A 20,314-nucleotide genomic window follows, 5' to 3' on the forward strand; every position below is an offset into this window, starting at 1 on the left:
TAAATAAAGTGGGACTTCCTTGGTGGCCCAGTGGCTGAGATTCTGAGCTACCAATCCAGGGGAACCGGGTTCAACCCCTGGTCAGGGAACTAGACCCCCACATGCCACAACTAAGAGTTCTCATGCTGCAACTAAAGACCCTGCATGCTACAACTAAGACCCAGTGCAGCCAAATAAATAAATATCTTTACATAAATAAATAAACAGACTAAAATACAATCTTTCAAATAGTGAATTTTAAGAGAACTTGTGACAGCAATAAGAGCTTTAGAAGAAAGTCTCTTGATTATTTTAATTTTTTTTTTTTTGCAATACATCTCATATGTTATATTCATCCTTCAGTTCAGTCATTCAGTATGTCTGGCTCTTTGTGACCCCATGGACTGCAGCACACCAAGCCTCCCTGTCCATCACCATCTCCTGGAGTTTACTCAGACTCATGTCCATTGGGTCAATGATGCCACCCAACCATCTCATTCTCTGTCATCTCCTTCTCATCCTGCCTTCAATCTTTCCCAGCATCAGGGTCTTTTCAGATGAGTCAGTTCTTCTCATCAGGTGGCCAAAGTATTGGAGTTCCAACTTCAGTATCAGTCCTTCCAAAGAATATTCATCCTTAATGACATATATTTTAAGTGTATATGAAACCAGATAAATTAAGCGTTAGTCACTTAGTCACATCCGACTCTTTGCGACCCCATAGACTGTGGCCCACCCAAGCTCCTTGGTCCATGGGATTTTCCAGGCAAGAATACTGGAATGGGTTGCCATACCTTTCTCCAGGGGATCTTCCCAAGCCAGGAAATGAACCTGGGTCTCCTGCATTGCAGGCAGACTTTTTACCATCTGAGCCACCAGGGAAGCCTTGTGATAAATTATCATGTGAAATTAATCATAATAGGGTGAATAATAATGACTTTCACTGTGAAAAATAAAGGATTAAATACTGAGTTGTAAATAAGCCATGGTACAATATAAATGTCTTTAAATAGAAGATCGCAAAATATATAAATAATTTATAACCTGAATATTCTTTTTTATTTTCTTCTGGTATCATAGGGGAAAAGTGATAGAAAATCTCCTAATGGAAATAGTTCAAGAAAAAGAGAGAGATAATCTGAAATAATAATGCCAGAGCTAAAATCACTGAAATCTGTAAGAAGTGTCAGATTCAATCTATTTTTAAATGACAGCATATGTGTCCTTTCATTTTGAACTGAATGGCATTAATTGCCCTTATATATATGAAGCTTTTACTGAAGGAAAAAAAAAAAAAGACATAGACAAATAACTTTTATCTCTATTTCAAGATTTCTGTATTTGAAAAGATGAAATTTACCAGATTTGGCCCACTGGCAAAGAAAGTTCGAGCAGCCTAGAATTATATATTTACAAAGAGTCAGGGCCAGAGGGCTTATTCAGAATAGGACAAGATTTATGCAAGACATGTTTTAGAATACTTGATACATTTTCCTGAATGAATCAAACTGCCTGTCCTAAGAAAAGTTTCAAATGCCTTAGCAGTTGAGTTGTCTATCTGTCTTCTTTTCACAGTCTGGGGACCATGAATAAGTCAGGAATATCTACTGTGACACAGTTTGTCTTGTTGGGCTTTCCTGGTCCCTGGAAAATGCAGATCATCTTCTTCTCAATGATTCTGTTGGTCTACATCTTGACTCTAACCGGGAACATAGCCATCATTTGTGCTGTGAGGTGGAACCACTGACTCCATACCCCTATGTATGTGTTCCTGGCCAACTTCTCCTTCCTAGAGGTCTGGTATGTGACCTGCACAGTCCCCAATATGCTGGTCAATTTTCTTTCCAAAACCAAAACCATATCCTTCTCTGGTTGCTTCACTCAATTCTACTTCTTCTTTTCCCTGGGCACAACTGAATGCTTCTTCCTCTGTGTCATGGCTTATGATCGTTACCTTGCCATCTGTCGTCCACTGCACTATCCCACCATCATGACTGGGAAGCTCTGTGCCATTCTAGTGTCTCTTTGTTGGCTCACTGGTTTCTTAGGATATTCAGTTCCTATTCTTTTCATTTCTCAACTACCCTATTGTGGTCCCAACATCATTGATCACTTTCTGTGTGATGTGGACCCACTGATGGCATTGTCCTGTGCCAGTTCACCCATAATAGAGCATGTATTCCATTCTGTGAGCTCTCTTATCATCACTCTGACCATTTTGTACATCCTTGGATCCTATACCTTGGTGGTCAGAGCTGTGCTTCGGGTTCCTTCTTCATCTGGGAGGCAAAAGGCCTTCTCTACTTGTGGATCCCACTTAGTCGTTGTATCTCTGTTCTATGGAACCATTATGGTGATGTATGTGAGGCCCACATCTGGCAACTCAGTTGCTATGCATAAAATCATCACACTGATATACTCTGTAGTGACACCAGTCTTAAATCCCTTCATCTACAGCCTACGCAATAGGGACATGAAATTTGCCCTCCATCAGGTCCTCTGTGGAATGAGAATTATGCAAACTTCATGAAAAGGTTTTGTGAAACTCGATGACTCTCTTCCTGCAAGTGGTAAAATAATCTTCTTCTTCCAATCCAAACAGATTTGGTTCTATTCATAATCATCATGGTACTTTTGTGAACAACAAGATTCATCACATATTTGATTATTTTCTGATGCACTTTTAGTTTCATAAATGTGGTTCCATAGGAAGAGACTGCCACCTGACCACATGGTAAAAATAACTCTTAAAAATTCTTAATAATTGCTTCAAGGAAGATTTCAACTTTTTCAATGTGAAATCTCTGGCCACACAACTTTAAGAGATACAAATCAAATTGGTTATTTGCTTACATGGATGTCTAACACTTTGTTTAAAGGACACATAACAGGGATTTCCTTGGTGGTTCAGTGGTTAAGACTCTGTGCTCCCAATGCAAGGGATCCAGGTTAGATTCCTGGTCAGGGAACTAGATCCTGCATACTGCAACTAAAGATCCAGCACAGGGCAACAAAGATCCCAAGTGCCACAGCTAAGACCTGGCACAGCCATATAAATTTTTTAAAAGACACATAACTCATAAGATGTCCATTGTCCTGAATTTTTGGCAAAACTCCACACATCACTGTTGGATACAGTAAGAGATTATTAAGTCAGTGTTACAATTTTTAGTTCATCATCTTCATCAATAGTGTACAAGGGGAGGGCTAGAAGTTTGTTTGAAACTAGGAGTAAGAATATTGTTGATGAGTTGTCAGTATGCAATTCTCATAAGGAAAATTAAAATTACATCAAGAGATCCACTCAGAGGGCTTGCCCTCGTCCCCTGGAGTTTAAGAGACACATGTTCTGTCCTTAGTTCACACCTGGAAAAAAAAAATGTAAAGACTATAGAAGAGCTAGCTATGAGAGCAGAGTAGAAAGAACTGGGCTATAACTGGAGGAAACTGAATTCTCACCAATAATATCACAAATACAGAATTTTTTGGCCTAGTTGAAACTCATAGAAGGTAACAAATTTGAAACATCTTGAAAGAGATCCCTCCCCAAAGTACTACTTGGAGAAGTAAGGCAATCCCCAAAGTTAGTCTATATGGAATGGGTCACTAGAATCCAGAAATGAAAGAAATCATAAGTAGCCAGTCAATGAAGTATTGCCCACATCGGGGAACTGCAGTTTAGGGTGCTCCCCTCCTCACCAAAAAAATAAACAAATCTATGAAATGAAAATTAACACACAAACTTTTGTCAAGCCTGTAATACAACAATACCAGTAAAGGAGAAGGCTTTCTACCATTACTTCTCTCCCCTCTCAAACTAAAGTAACCAGAGGCAGTATAGATGCATGGGAAGGGAGAAATGAAAGAACAGAGGGGAAAAAAGCAGATCAAAAGAAGTAGAAGCCTGAGTCAGACTATCTTGAGGAATAAGTTTTAATTTGTACAAAAAAAAAATTGTATTTAAATTATTTGTTTATTTTACTTTACAACATTGTATTCATTTTGCCATACATTGACTTGAATCTGCCATGGGTGTATATGTGTTCCCCATCCTGAACCCTGCTCCCAACTCCCTCCCCATCCCATCCCTCTGGGTCATCCCAGTGTACCAGCCCCGAGAATCCTGTATCATGCATCAAACCTGGACTGGTGCTTCGTATCACATATGATAACTTACATGTTTCAATCCCATTCTCCCATATCATCCCACCCTTGCCCTCTCCCACAGAGTCCAAAAGACTGTTCAATACATCTGTGTCTCTCTTGCTGTCTTGCATATAGGGTTATCGTTACCATCTTTCTAGATTCCATATATATGCATTGGTATGTACAAAAAATTAAAATTTGGTTTCAGATTGCACCTGGATTTTAAAAATCTATGTATTAATACTAAAAGTAATCAGAAAAACTATCATATTTGTCCAAGATAATACCCACAAGTGGAAACAAACAGAACATCCCAAAGTATTTGCAGTAGACATGGTCAGAAAAACTAAAGTTCCTTTATGTTTATACCTCCCAATGTCCAAATCATCCCATTAAATAGTTACAAGTACAAATGTTTAAACATTGCTGTAGTTTAAAAATGGAATAAAACTCTCACCTGAAGACCAAAAGGTATCTCTTTGAAAGTCCTCCTGGGCAACTGGACAGTACTATGCTTCAAAGGTGGGTAGAGGGATCTAAAAAAAGGTAGGAAAAGGAATCAGAAATTGTGCTTGGAAAGCTACTAAAGATAGCTTGAAATATCCATCACAGTTCTGCCTTAATTGAGCCCCAATATTTTAATGACTCAGCTGAACTCATTAGCTGAAAAAGGAACAGAAATATTTTGTATAAAACTCAACAGGTCACAAGTATCCTACTGTTGCAACTTACTAGATGTTGAATGTGTGTTTATATCTTTCATTAAGATTCAACTCACACATCACTTCCACCAGAAAAACCTTTCTAATATCCCCAGGTTCAACTATGTGTCCCTGTATAATGCATCTAGAATACACCAGATCACATTCCCTCATTGTACTTGCAGATGCTTTGTGGTAGGTCTATTATGTGTTTGCGTCTCTTTCCTTAGACTATAAGCCCTTTGAAGATAAGGACACTATTTTTCATTTTTATCCCCAGCATCAGCGTGTTAACTAAGTAGTAAGCAGGTAGTGAAGAAACAGTTTTTGGAAATGGATGAGTGAACTAGTTCTTGATCAGTCCTCACTAGATTTAAATGTTTTAGTCACAAAGCTAACTAGTTATTTACGTTTTTAATATTTAAGAAACTATCGGTTTTTAAAACTACATTTTGATATGTGCTTTTATTATAAAATAATGTACAGTTGTCATAAATTTTTCAAACAATACATACAAGTGTAAAATTAAGGGTAAATGTTCCCATCCTTCTTTCTCACAATCCCATTTCCTACAAATCACAAGTTTAATACTGATCAGTTTCTAACATACATAAGCATTCAAATGCATAAATATATAATGGTTTTAATTTCTTTAAACTGATTATATTATATAAATATTTTTAATTCTCTTAAAATTTTATAACTTTCTAATCAAATGAATACAAACATATATTCCTCATAACTTAATATTGTCTTCTTTGTGAATAAACAGTAGGGCTTTCCTGGTGGCTCAGATGGTAAAGAATCTGCCTGCGATGTAGGAGACCCAGGTTTGATCCCTGGGTAGAGAAGATCCTCTGGAGAAGGAAATGGCAATCCACTCCAGTATTCTTGCCTGGAGAATTCCATTGACAGAAGAGTCTGGTGGGTTACAGTTACATCAATTTTTCCCCTATTGCTAGATTCATGTTTTAAACTGCCTTGTTCTCACATAGGTTCAAGATATTAAAAAAAAAAAAAAAGTTCTAGAAAGGATCTTATTAGAGACAATAATAAATCTATCAAAAATCCATTTTTAAATTATATGATATGCCATGCATACATAAACATCTCTGTAATGTATAAAGAATTTTATAAGTTTACAGAATATGAAATTCAGAAATATCTGTGAATTTCTTTATTCACAGTAGAAAAACATGGAATATTATCAACATTTTATTAGCATCCTATGAGCCTGTCACCAAAATCAATCTCCCTATGCAACAAAGGGGGAAAGAGAATTTTTGTGTGAATTCTCTTAGGTTTTTTTAGCTTTACCACTCATCTCTCAATAAAAATGATAGAGCAGGGAACTTCAAAAACCCATTCCTCTACAGAGAAACTGAAAATACAGGCAAAAAATTATCAGAATCAGCTTTATTAAAATTCTGGAAGATATTCAAAAATTTGCAACAACCAAATGAATACTCATCAAAAAAAAAAAAGGCAAACAAAACATGGTAGGAGAAACTTGTGACATTTTAGCTTACCTTCACCACATCCCCTTTGCCCAGATTGCCTCAGCTCAGAAGCATTTTAAAGATAGCAGGCCATATTCCTAGAAGGGATTCCCGGTTCCAGAGGAAACAGAATGGACCTCATTCTCAAAAGTTTCCTGTTTGTTTTGACCTATCTAGGGATTCCCTAAATAAAACATTTCAACAGAGGGTTTGCCTTCATTTCACCTAACTTAGAATTCTTTCAGAGAAACAGCCACATGGAGGATATTCCTCAAAAACATAAAAAGGCAAATTAACCAACCACTGCCACCCAGGGCAAAGGATATCAATTGAGACAAATATTAGACATACGAGGGGTTTCATGGTTGTCTAGTGGTTAAGAATTCACCTTGCAATGCAGGGGACACCTGTTTGACCCCCAGTAGGGAAGATTTCAAATGCTGCAGAGCAACTAAGCCCATGCCCCGCAACAAGAGGGGCCATCACAATGAGAAGCCCAGGCATTACAACCAGAGAGTAGCCCCCACTTACCACAACTAGAGAAAGCCCGTGCACAGCAATGAAGACTCAGCAGCCAAAAATAAAATAAATAAATGAATTTTATAAAAAATAAATAATAGCTGAAAACTTCCCAACCTAGGAAAGATATGGTCATCCAGGTACATGAAGCCAATAGGTCCCAAGACAGATTCAACTCAGAGAGGAATTTACCCATTCACCTATTGACGGACATTTGCTGTTTCCAATCATTGGTCATTAGAAATATAAATGCTAGAAACATTTGTGTACAAGACTTTTTTGGGGATATCCATTTTTTCTTTTGGGTAAAAAATTAAGGGTGAAATTGCTTTATCAAATGGGACATGCATGCTTAACTCTGTAAGAAGCTATCAAACTGTCTGATCCAGAAATTTCACTCCAGGTATATCTAAAGGAAGCAAAAATACTAATTCTAAAAGATTAATGCACCCCAAATGTTCACAGCAGCATTATTTACAATAATTGATACATAGAAGCAGACATGAGCACCCATCAACAGATGAATGAATAAAGAAGATGTGATACACACACACATGCACACACACAATGAAATACCACCCAGCCATAAAGAAAATGAAATTTTGCCATTTTCAACATTGTATATGGATGTGGAGGATATTAGCTTAGTGAAATAAGTCAAGACAGAGAAAGACAAATACTATATGTTATCATTTATATGTGAAGCCTAAAAATAAAAGAAAAATGAATGAACACAACAGAAACAGACTCTTAATACATAGAACAAACTACAGTAGTGGTTATCAGTGGGGAGAGGGAAAAGGGGAGGGGCAAGATAGTGGTAGGATACAAACTTCTTTGTATAAGATAAATAAGCTACAAGGATATATTGTACTGCACAAGGAATTATAGCCAACATTTTATAATAACTTTAAGGATAATCTCTTTTACACCTGAAACATATAATTTTGTGAATAATTTCTATACTTCAATTTTTAAAATTCTTTATTTTATATTGGAGTTTTTTGGAGAAGGAAATGGCAACCCACTCCAGTATTCTTGCCTGGAAAATCTCATGGACAGAGGAGCTTGGTGGGCTGCAGTCCATGGGTCGCAAAGAGTCGGGCATGACTGATCGACTAACACTTAACAACACTTACATAGTTGCTTTACAATGCTGCATTAGTTTCAGGTGTACACCAAAGTGATTCAGTTATACATATACATATACCCATTCTTTTTCAGATTCGTTTCCCTGTAGGTTATTATAGAATATTGAGTAGAGTTCCTTGTGCTATACAGTAGGTCCTTGTTGATTACCTGTATTATATATAGTAGTGTGCACACACTAATCCAACATTCCTAATTTATCTCTTCCCCCCCACCATGTTTCTCCTTTGGTAACCATAAGTTTTCAAAGTCTGTAAGTCTGTTACTGTTTTGTAAATAAGTTCATTTGTACCATTTTTTAGATTCCATATATAAGTGGTATCATATGATATGCCTCTGCCTGACTTCACTTAGTTTAATAATCTCTACATCTATCCATGTTTCTGTAAATGGCAATATTTTGTTCTTATTTATGGCTGAGTAACATTCCATTGTGTTTATGTACCACATCTTTTTTATCCATTCCTCTCTCGATGGACATTTATGCTACTTCCATGTCTTGGTTATTGTAAATAGTGCTGCACTGAGCATTGGTTACATGTATCTTTCTGATTTATGGTTTTCTCTGGATATATTCCCAGGAGTGAGACTGCTGAATCCTATGGCGGTGGTGTTAGTGGTTTAGTCTCTAAGTTTTGTCTGACTCTTGCAACCCCACAGACTGTAGCCTACCAGGCTCCTCTCTCCATGGGATTTCCCAGGCAAGAAAACTGGAGTGAGTTGCCATTTCCTTCTCCAAGGGATCTTCCCAATCCAAGGATCAAATTCAGATCTCCTGCATTGCAGGCAGTCTCCTACACTTGCAAGCGGATTGTTTACTGACTGAGCCACCAAGGAAGCTGAATCATATAGTAGTACTATTTTTAGTTTTTTAAGGAACCTCCATACTGTTCTCCATGGTGGTTGTATCAATTTACATTCCCACCAACAGTGTCGGAGGGCTCCATTTTCTCCACACCAATACTGGTTTCCAACCCATGAACAAGTTATATTTTTACATTTATTTACCTTTCATGTCCCACAGCTATGTTTTTGGTTTCCATTCTATAGGTCTTTCTTATCTTTTATCAGGTTTACCTTTGTCAATGGAATTTTCCAGGTAAGAATACTCGGGTGGGTTGCAATTTCCTACTCCAAAATTCTTAATTTCTCATAGCTATTATTTTTTCATATCTTTTATCAAGGTTATCTCTATTTAATATTTTTGAAGCTACTGTAAATAGCATTTTAATACCAATTTCTGCCTGTCACTAATACCTGTATATAAAATACAAGATATTTTTGTATAAGATTCTTTGATCTTAAAATCCTGCAAAATTCATGTTGACTTGAAACAAATAGACTGTCAGATATTTCTCCAGGAAGAAAAAAAGGAGTTTATTCAGAATCAGCCTAGAATTGCAATTCAGTGTCTGCAATCATGATGACCCACATCAGCTCCCTGCATGGTCAAGGGAAGGAGAAGGCTACAGAAAATAGAGTCCATGGTTTTTCATGGGCTGAGTGCTTGCCAGGATAGAAGAGGAGCTTATCTTGTTGCTGGGCTCTACTACCGTGGCAGAGCAAGAAAGTTTCCTTTCTGGTTGCCTAACTCTGTTTCATTGAAGTTTATGTTTATTAATAGTTTACACTCACTTATTAATTCTAGTAGCCTTTTTTGTAGATTTCATTGAATTTTCTATATAGATTATCATTTCATAGTCAATGAAAAACAATATACTTCTATCAATGTAGATGCCATTTATTTCTTTTCTTTGTGTGATTGCACTAACACTTCCAATACAATATTGAATAGAAGTGGTAAGAACACACATTTTTGCCTTGTTTCTGAGTTTATGGGACAAGCTTTCAATTTCACCATTAAGTATTAATATAATGTTAGCTATTAGGTTTTCTAAAATGCTCTTTGCAGGTCAAAGAAGTTTCTCCAAGTGTACTTATTAAGCTTTAATCACTTATTATCTGTTTCTCTGACAAGAATGTAAGCTTCTCAAAGGCAGGGACCTGATCTTCTACACTGATACAAACCCAGTGCACATAAGGAGGTCAATAATTGTCTTTAAATGAATGAATGAAATGTATCAACCCCAGATGCCAAGTGATTTTTTTTTAACATTTTCAGTCAGATTTTGTTAAAAAAAAAAAAAAAAAAAAAACAGCAGATCAACATTACAATTCAAGAACCTAATCTAAATATGCACTTGACAATGAAGCACATTTGAACATGGAGTGAAAAAAGTTTTCAAAAAAACCATCAAACATACCATCTCCAAATACCCAAATTATAAGTCACTTCTGCAGGCCTTTTGTTGACTGGAATCATAAACAAAGAACAGAAGATTTATTGCTGTGAAAACAAATCTGTACTGCAGTAGCATGAATCTTGGGTGTAAAGCATAATCAGTTGAATCAAGTTAGGAAGCTGAAACTCAAATTAGAAATTTGTGTTTGTGTGAGGAAAGCCTGTAAGCCAGTTGACCCATGAACAGCTGAGCTATCTAACTTTTTCAGTAAGACCAGACACCACTTTAAATCCCCATTTTTTGAAGGCAATTAAAAATTACAATTCCAACAGCCCACAAACAAAAAAAAAAAAACTGTAGAAAGCAATTAAAACTACATTCAAAGAGCCACTTTTTTCAGCTCAATTTCAGCACTCCAAGGGAAAAAAAAATCCATGACTATCATAGATGAAAACAGAATGAATGTTGTTGGAATCAGATATTTTTCCCCACTGAGGTATAAAATCTATATAGAAATTTGATACTATACTACAACAAACTGTACTTCTCAGAGTTCTGCTTTAATTTCCTTTAAATCTTGTTTAATATAGTTTGTTTTTTAAATTGTGAAAATGTTTTCATGCTTCTGAATCTGGTTCCAGTTCTTTTTCATGTATTTTTATATCAGTATTTTATATACTGTCTACCAGTTCTAATCAGAAAAAAATTCTTAGACATCTCTTCATTATGACAGCACATTCAGCAGAAATCACTGACGTGCAAGCAAACCATAAAAGGTGCATCTCTCTGGAAAGCACAGTTCATAGATTGTTTCAGTCTGAGTATTCTTTATGATGACTCTTGATGAACAACTCTTTCAATCTTGTAAACATCAACCAGTCTCGCTACTATGTAGCTGCCTGTCCTTGGACAGGAAGGCTGGTTCACAGCTAGTGAAAGTGGGGGCAGTCTAAATTTTAATGGCTGATAAACCTTACACCCTGCAGGAGGAAAGAACTTTTCCTTTTTTTGCTACTTAAGAATGTGACAGCTGTTTATAATTGCCAGGACATGGAGGCAACCTAGATGCCCATCAGCAGATGAATGGATAAGGAAGCTGTGGTACATATACACCATGGAATATTACTCAGCCATTAAAAAGAATTCATTTGAATCAGTTCTAATGAGATGGATGAAACTGGAGCCCATTATACAGAGTGAAGTAAGCCAGAAAGATAAAGAACATTACAGCATACTAACACATATATATGGAATTTAGAAAGATGGTAACGATAACCCTATATGCAAAACGGAAAAAGAGACACAGAAATACAGAACAGATTTTTGAACTCTGTGGGAGAAGGTGAGGGTGGGATGTTTCAAAAGAACAGCATGTATACTATCTATGGTGAAACAGATCACCAGCCCAGGTGGGATGCATGAGACAAGTGCTCGGGCCTGGTGCACTGGGAAGACCCAGAGGAATCGGGTGGAGAGGGAGGTGGGAGGGGGGATCGGGATGGGGAATACGTGTAAATCTATGGCTGATTCATATCAATGTATGACAAAACCCACTGAAATGTTGTGAAGTAATTAGCCTCCAACTAATAAAAAAAATTAAAAAAATAAAAAGAATGTGACAGAAATGTATGCTGAGGTAGCCCAGTCAATCCTTATGTTTTCCTTTTTTTTTTTTTTTTTGCAAATTTGGTCTCAGAATGTTTCTGGAAGGGTGACATTTCAAAGAAGCCACTGCTGGAACCAGCTTCCATTGCAGTCTCTGATGCTGGGCACATGGCTATCCTCGTCTGTGGCTTTATCCAGGCACTGGTTACTATTCACATGCTACAGGGTCAGTTTCACTGGGTCATACTTCCTAAGCTGGCTGCCTTTTAGGTGGTGGCATTTGAGCATTGTGACTGGGTCATTAAGGTTGGAGACATCCAAGCAAAGGTCATCTGTTCTAATTTCTTTGTTGGCAGTGTAAGAGAAAACCTGATTACCTCCCATACCATGACAGTTAAATTCCAGCTTTTTCAATCTCTTTTCTAGCCGTGTTATCTAGACACTGATTTGTTTCCACATTTCGTAACTCTCCCAAAGAGAAATACTGATGCGAAATCTGAGAATCAGGATAAATATTCTCTAGGTACAAAGAGAATGGTCGGCATTCGAGTTTGTGCCTTAGACCAAGTCTTGATGATATAGTTCCATAATCTACCTTTGTAACACCTGGAGAAATTATATAGAAGAAATTCTTGAATTCATCCATCCACACTTCTGCAAGTCGTCTGTTATTTTTATTGATACTCTGCCTCCTGGAAATGTGCAGGGTGTAGATTTCCGAAACACATGTCCAACACGTGAGCAAGTAACAGTCACCAAAGTTCTTCCACACTGCCAAATCCTAAAGGAAATTTCTAGGTTTTCTCCTCCCCAAATATCCATCCCAGCATCATATGTTCCAATTTCCTGAAACTAATCTCTGTCTATAGAAAAAAGGCCTCCTGCCATTGTACATGTTCTCACAGGAAGTCTGATCACCTTTCCTTCTGTCCATTTCTCTTTAGGGAAAGTGATACCAGCAAAAGTGGAGCTTCCAGTTGAATCCACCATAGGTCATGTCAGAACCTACCATGTACTCAAAAGTATCATCACTGATCACATCTATGATAGGACAGACCACTGTCCTCCTGTCATGTTTGATCCTGGCTAAGAGAGGCTCCAACCACCCTACTGTGCACTCACAGTGCACATCTAAAAAGGTGATCACTTCACCTTGAGACACAGCAGCGCCTCTTAACCTAGTTCTGATCAATCCAGAACGTTGCTCCATTTGAATGATGTGAACAGGTACTTTTAATTTTTTCACGTAACTCTCTAGAGGTCTTTTCAAAAAGTCTCTTTCACTGGCATCATCTACTAGAACAATTTCTTCTAGCATGTGTCTTGGTAAGCGATTAATGATGCTATGGACAGTTCGCAGAAGTGTGCTCCAAGCCTCATTTGTGGAAAACAATCACCACACTGGTTTTAAGAAGGTTATCTGGATACACCTTTGTTTTACACCCTTCTAACCTAACATCCTTTAGTCCATCCTAAAGGAGGTCAGTCCTGGGTGTTCATTGGAAGGACTGATGCTGAAGCTGAAACTCCACTACTTTGGCCACTTCATGCGAAGAGTGACTCATTGGAAAAGACCCTGATGCTGGGAGGGATTGGGGGCAGGAGGAGAAGGGGATGACAGAGGATGAGATGGCTGGATGGCATCACCGACTCGATGGACATGTGTTTGAGTAAACTCCGGGAGTTTGTGATGGACAGGGAGGCCTGGCATGCTGCAATTCATGGGGTCGCAAAGAGTCAGACACGACTGAGAGACTGAACTGAACCTAACATCTGGTAAAGATCTGTTGAGTGCAATCATCTCACTTGCCATTAAATTGAACTGATTGATTTTATACATCTCTTTCATCTTTTCTTGATCCTCTTTAGGAATGACGACTGGTTTCCCCATTTCTCCAGGACCTTCATGGGGCTTTTGTACTGCCTCTAGAACATCCCCAGCAGGAAGTTCTCTCTCTCTTTTTCTTCATCACATTTGTTGCATTCACTAAAGTAAATCAGCAGGAACATATCCAGGAGTACCCAAATCCGGAAGGTAGCTAGGACCATCTTGTAGTATGCAAATTTTCTCATGCCACTTTAAGTCAAAGGCAAAATCAAAAAAAAGAAAATATATATATATATATATATATATATACAAAGATCATGAAATTATTCCAATCCAGTTTCATCAGAAGTCACTTTCATAACCCAAAGTGGCTTTTCAAGTGAATTTACATCCCAAATCCAAATGTCCCACATCTCTAGCTCATTCCGCCAGCGGCGGTGGCGGCGGCGGCGGCGGTCCATAGGCCACAATACGGGCGCTGCTCTCGGGCCACCATCCACCGCGCTGCCTTCTCGGCCACGCAAGTCATTATTTTTGACCAAAGAGTCAGGTCAACTTATCTGGACCTGTCATCAATTTCCTCTTCACCTGTCTTGTTTCAGCATCTTAAATACCACTGCCTTTTGCTCTCTGTCTGCTTTTACCTTTTTTGGGGTGGTGCAATCACCTTCCTTCATGTGAAACTAACCCAATTTGTATAGCCACTATATGCTAATCGTTTTTAAATGTAAGCCTATTTCCAGGTATATTAATTATCTTGCACAGTTAGAAAAGGTAAGAAAATGTACTATACTTCTTATTTTTAAATGGAGGGTTTAAAAAGAGGCAGGAAAAGAAACTTCTGCTGCTGTCATGAATGTTTGAGTCACCTATAGTATGCACCATAACTTTTTACACTTTGCCCAACCAACTAACATAAGATTTTTATTTCCCTGTCACGTATTTATTTTAAATAGTGACTCTATAAGATTAGTCTGTGAAATGGTGATGGTTTAGGTGTACCAGAATTTCTTGAGTAACATTAAAATAAGGATTTCCAGGGTCCACTTTAAAGATTCTGATTTAAGAAATTCGGCAAAAGGGTTGCGTATCTATTCTTTTAAAAAGCTCCTAAAGTAATTATGAAACAGATTTGGGAGATAGTGCTTTAGACCATTATTAACCTTTTGGATGTCAATTGAGTAAAAATTTTGGCTCACTTTTTCTAATTTCCACTTTTCTGGGTAAAAAGGTGTGAATGCTCTACTCTTCCACAGGAGTAGAGCAGAGAGAACAGACATCTTTAGGCCAGAAAAATCAAGTGTAAGAATGAATGCACTTAACAGAGGTCAAAAATGCATGAGGTCAAGAACCAGGTAGGTCCTCACCAATAAAAGCGCAAGTGCTTCCTGGAGACCAGGTTAGGAGAAGAGTCTAATGTCTAGACATCCAGGACATTTAATTCAAATTACCATCTACTAAATCTGACTTAGCAACAAGGTCTGATTTAGTTTAGTGTACTAATGTTATTATTGAATAGGCAGCAACAGATCATTTTGAGTCTTCATCGCTAGGTACAAATGAATAAAGACCTACTTTTAAATGGGGAGTTCAGTTCAGTTCAGTCACTCAGTTGTGTTGGACTCTTTGTGACCCCATGAACCACAGCACACCAGGCCTCCCTGTCCATCACCAACTCCCAGAGTCCACCCAAACCCATGTCCATTGAGTCGGTGATGCCATCCAACCATCTCATCCTCTGTCGTCCCCTTCTCCTCCTGCCCTCAATCTTTCCCAGTATCAGGGTCTTTTCAAATGAGTCAGCTCTTTGCATCAGGTGGCCAAAGTATTGGAGTTTAAGCTTCAGCATCAGTCCTTCCAATGAACACCCAGGACTGATCTCCTTTAGGATGGACTGGTTGGATCTCCTTGCAGTCCAAGGGACTCTCAACAGTCTTCTCCAACACCACAGTTCAAAAGCATCAATTCTTCGACCCTCAGCTTTCTTTATAGTCCAATGCTCACATCCATACATGACCACTGGAAAAACCATGGCCTTGACTAGATGGACCTTTGTTGACAAAGTAATGTCTCTGCTTTTTAATATGCTGTCTAGGTTGGTCATAACTTTCCTTCCAATGGGGAGTAGAAGTGAGTAAAAATTTCTGATCTTGATCCTCTCATGGTCTGTCACTCACTTTGACTAATTTTTGTGCACTTCTGAATTTTTGTCAATGCAGCCTTCATTTCCTTGTTCCGGAGACTGTAGATCAGTGGATTTACAAGTGGAGTCAAGGAGGAGTAGAACAACGTTACAATCTTCTGTATCCTAGCTGGATTTCCAGAAGTTGGGCTGATGTACATGACCATTAGAGTTCCATAAAACAGTGACACGACTACCAAGTGGGAACCACAAGTGGAGAAGGCCTTACATCTGCCGGCAGCTGAAGGGACTCGCAACACTGCTCTGAGAACCAGGGTGTAAGACCCAAGAATGAAAAAGAAGGTGCTAAAGATAATAAGAGAGCTCAATATAGAACAGGAAAGCTCAATTCCAGGGGCAGGGATGCAGGACAGGGCCAGAAGGGGACCAGGGTCACAGACAAAATGGTCAATGGTATTGGGGCCACAAAAGGGGAGTTGAGTGATGAAATAGATAGGGACTGGATAGCAGAGGAAGGCTGTAACCCAGCAGAGGCCCACCAAGTTCATGCAGAGATGGCTGCTCATGATGGTAGGATAGTGGAGAGGTCGGCAGATGGCCAAGTAGCGATCAAAAGCCATGAGGGGCAGTAAGAAGGTCTCGGTGGTGCCCATGGAGAAGAAGAAGTAGAACTGGAGGAAGCAGGCAGTGAAAGAGATGGTTTTGGTCTCAGACAGGAAGTTCCTTAACATATTGGGAATGGTGGTGTTGATGTAACACATCTCCAGGAACGAGAAGTTGGCCAACAGAGTGTACATGGGAGTGTGGAGTCTGTGATCCACCTTCACTGCAAAGACAATGGCCCCATTCCCCATCAGTGTCAGGATGTAGGACACAGAGAAGAGCACGAAGAGGAGGACTTGAACCTCTCTAGAGCAGGGAAAACTCAGGAGTATGAATTCAGTCACCGTGTTGACTTCCGACATGTTCACGGCTTCCTAAGAGGTGGAGAGGAAAAAATGACAGTGACAAACATGACTTTATTCTTCAATCCTCAGGAATATTTCCTCTTAAGAAGGTTCTAAAGCCCTCAAGATCCTGTTATTTTATTAAACAAATAATAACCTAAGTATACTACTGAAGACTGTCAAACTTTAAGAATGCTTGATATGATCTGACTTTGAATTTTGGACTTTGTCATTCCTCTTTCAGTATTTTCTCAGATACAGCAATGACAGGATCTTATGCAATAAGCAGCTTGCAGGTTAGTGACAATACTTACAAATGTAAGTAAGTGTGATAACCATGTATTTTTATCTATAGAATAAAATATAAAAGATTCTTAATATTGGACACAGAATTTCAATTACTCGGATCTTTGGAATTACAAACGATAGGAATTGGAAGAGAAAGTAAAAGGTAACATAAGACACTGAAATATTTATGCATTTCATTTTTATTTTGGATCAGCGTTGCAATTATAAGTGTTGACATCTTAACACAATCTGATAACCAAGACAAAAATGTCAAATGTGCTGTCCTTTCTTCAGTATTCATCATTGTTTGTAGTTCAAGAAAAGTCTGAAGTCCAGAGACCTACATAAAGACTTCCATCTGGTCTCATCTTTTACTTACTGAATTAAAATATTTCTTTAAAACTTTGGTCTAAGTTAAAACTCTATTTACAATTTTTTTTTTTTTAACGTGAGCAATGTATCTGGTATATCACTTAAGGATTTTTGAGGTTTTTGCCTGAGGTGTCAGAATTCCTAGAAAGTCTCCTATTCTGGTTTAGGGACAGTTTCAGAAAATAACAACTACATACAATGCTATTGTCAGTAGTTTGGTCATATTGATTTGTTTCCTGAATCCCCTTTGTTAGTGAGGGTCAGTCATTATTTGCGCCAAAATGACCAGAAGTGACATGACTGAGTCATGATGCTTATTCAGGAAAATATACACACAGAATACAGACCCAGACACTTTTAATAAAAGTTTTCCAGCTAAGAATGTTTATTAAAGTATTAGTTATAACATTGATTACTTTCCATATTACATAAAGTTAGAGCTTTAAGAATAATCTTGATGATTGCAATTAGTGACACAATGCATGAGAGAAACTCAGAATTTGTCATATCACACTGCAAGGCTCCTCTTCAGTCTGTGAACAGATCATGTATGGCAGAGCAATGCTGTGAAGAATTCCCTGAAGCAGGAATTGGGAGTTACCCAGAAGCCAAAGTAACCTTGAGAAAAGGGTAAAAATAGCAAGAAGTATTTGGTGCTAATGTGTAGGAGGATTCCAATGGCTTTAGAAACCAAGTGGGAGTGAACTCACCAATCTGGGTTGCTCAGTCATCGCCTTGCTCTCCCTCCTTGCAGCAGAGACCATAGGCTTTGTGGCAGAGCCAAACACAGCTAAAAACAGGGAGGGCTAAAGTTTTTCTGTCCTGCTCCTCATAACTGCTTTGCCAGTTATTTCCAGATGTCACTTTGCTAACAACTTTTTCCCCCCAAAGGCTGACTGGGTACACCTCCTTGATTAATAAGGACAAAATTTACATATGGTTGAGGTTCCTTCCTCATCTTCAGCTCTCTCATTTCCCTTTTTCCCAGCCCTCTTGGTTGTAAAGATGAGTCTCTACATTAATTCATATATCTTGAGGTGTCACTATTTTTACAGTCACACAAAAGAAGGCAGAGCTAAAAAGCACACTTAGGGTTGTCTTATACTTGTACCTCTTCTGAACCCATCTCTTCGTAGAATTCATGAGTTTGACTTCTCATCTTCTGTTTTCGCTGCAGCAAAAGGCAGGCAAGATGAAGGGCATGCCATGCTTGGGAGCCAACAGCCCAGAGAGGGAGTTAACCGTGCTGGACACTGATACTGGTTTGGAGAGAAATTGGCATATTTGCTGCACAAGAATGACTTGTCTATGTTGCTCTGAAACCCATTATATTCTTCCAAAGGGCTATAGTCTTCTATGAATTCCAAAAGTGATAATTTATGAGGAAAGATTGTCAATAACATTCCAAATACTCCCTTCCCTCAGGAGTCCATTAATTGGGGCCTTTGAGACCCAGTTTCTCCAGTGGTGAGGGATCATCTCATGCTATTTTTAGAGCAGATGTTTATTTTGTCCTAAGGGCAGGTTACTCCCATGATGGTGCAAACACTACAGCAACACTAGCTTAAACACAAGGTTTGTGTTTATCTTATTGCTTTACATTTCTTTTATTCATTTTTGAGGCAGGCTGTGTGAAAGTTTGGAATTCTTATCTGTCAATATCAGAGTTATGTCATCCGAGTTCTCATTCTCTTTCCTATTGACCCACTCAATAGTTTGAAAAGGATTATTCCCTTTTTTTGGTAAAAGGTTTTCTCTCCTGGGCCACCTTTGTGCTTCTAGCATGATACTGGTAAGTAAATATTTCATGTTCAACAGGACCCAGAAACAGAGACCATGGTGCAAGTGGTGAGATGCCAAATTTCTAGAAGATACCTCCCCATCTAGCCCTTTATAGTATTTCAAGCTGTGCTCAGCAGATGTCCCTAAAAGCTGGCATAATTGTTGACATTTTCTTGCTTCTTTCAGATAAAGCATTCCTGAGAGAAATGACTCAAATTTTTGGACCCCTTTCTTTTCTTTTTTATTGAAGTATAATTGACATATAACACTATATTAATTTCAGGTGTACACTATAATGGTTTAATAGTTGTATGTATTACAAAATAATTGCCACAATGTCTACTTAACATCCATCACTGTATAGAGTTATAAAAATGTTCTTTTAATTTATTTATTTTTTAATTGAAGGGTAATTGCTTTATAGAATTTTGTTTTCTGTCAAACATCAACATGAATCAGCCATGGGTGTACATATGTCCCCTTCTTTCTTGAACCTCCCTCCCGTCTCCCTCCCCATCCCACCCCTCTAGGTGGATGCAGATGAGTTCTCTGAGACATCCAGCAAATTCCCATTAGCTATCTATTTTACACATGGTTAATATAAATTTCCGTGTTACTCTCTCCACACATCTCACCCTCTCCTCCCCTAGCCCTGTGTCCAAAAGTCTGTTCTCTGTGTTTCTCCATTGCTGCCTTATAAATAAATTCATCAGTATCATCTTTCTAGATTCCATATATATGCATTAGTGTACAATATTTATCTTTCTCTTTCTTACTTCACTCTGTATAAAAGGCTCTAGGTTCATCCACCTCATTAGAACTGATTCAAATGCGTTCCTTTTTATAAAATGTTTTCCTGTTATGAGAATTTTTTTAAGATCTATTCTCTTAAAAATTTTTCAAATATGCAATAAGTATTCTTAACTAAGTCACCATGCTATATATTACATACCCAGGACTTATTTTATAACTGGAAGTTTTTACATTTTGACTCTCTTTATCCATCTCACCACCCCACCTCAAACCTCTGGCAACCACCAATCTGTTCTCTATATCTATGAGCTTGGTTTGGGACAGGGAGTGGGTGTTTTGGGGGTTTTTAGGTTCCACATA

The 20,314-nt window shown here is 38.2% G+C and overlaps 2 protein-coding genes and 1 pseudogene across 2 annotated transcripts; 1 reads left to right on the forward strand and 2 right to left on the reverse strand.

Annotated features, from left to right (window-relative positions):
• Positions 1 to 1,558: 1,558 nt before the first annotated feature.
• On the forward strand, positions 1,559 to 2,509 carry LOC122705310 (olfactory receptor 11H7-like). The gene is given in 1 exon segment (XM_043920594.1): positions 1,559 to 2,509. A coding segment is annotated over 1 exon segment (945 nt). The 5' UTR covers positions 1,559 to 1,564.
• A 9,419-nt stretch (positions 2,510 to 11,928) lies between these two features.
• LOC122705156 lies at positions 11,929 to 13,914 on the reverse strand (annotated as a pseudogene).
• A 1,924-nt stretch (positions 13,915 to 15,838) lies between these two features.
• Positions 15,839 to 16,783, reverse strand: LOC122705295 (olfactory receptor 11H6-like). Its single transcript, XM_043920576.1, has one exon. The coding sequence runs from the start codon at positions 16,775 to 16,777 to the stop codon at positions 15,839 to 15,841; it is 939 nt and encodes a 312-aa protein (XP_043776511.1). The 5' UTR covers positions 16,778 to 16,783.
• Positions 16,784 to 20,314: the final 3,531 nt, after the last annotated feature.

This window comes from Cervus elaphus, chromosome 12, assembly GCF_910594005.1.
Source record: "Cervus elaphus chromosome 12, mCerEla1.1, whole genome shotgun sequence".
Lineage (NCBI taxonomy): Eukaryota > Metazoa > Chordata > Mammalia > Artiodactyla > Cervidae > Cervus > Cervus elaphus.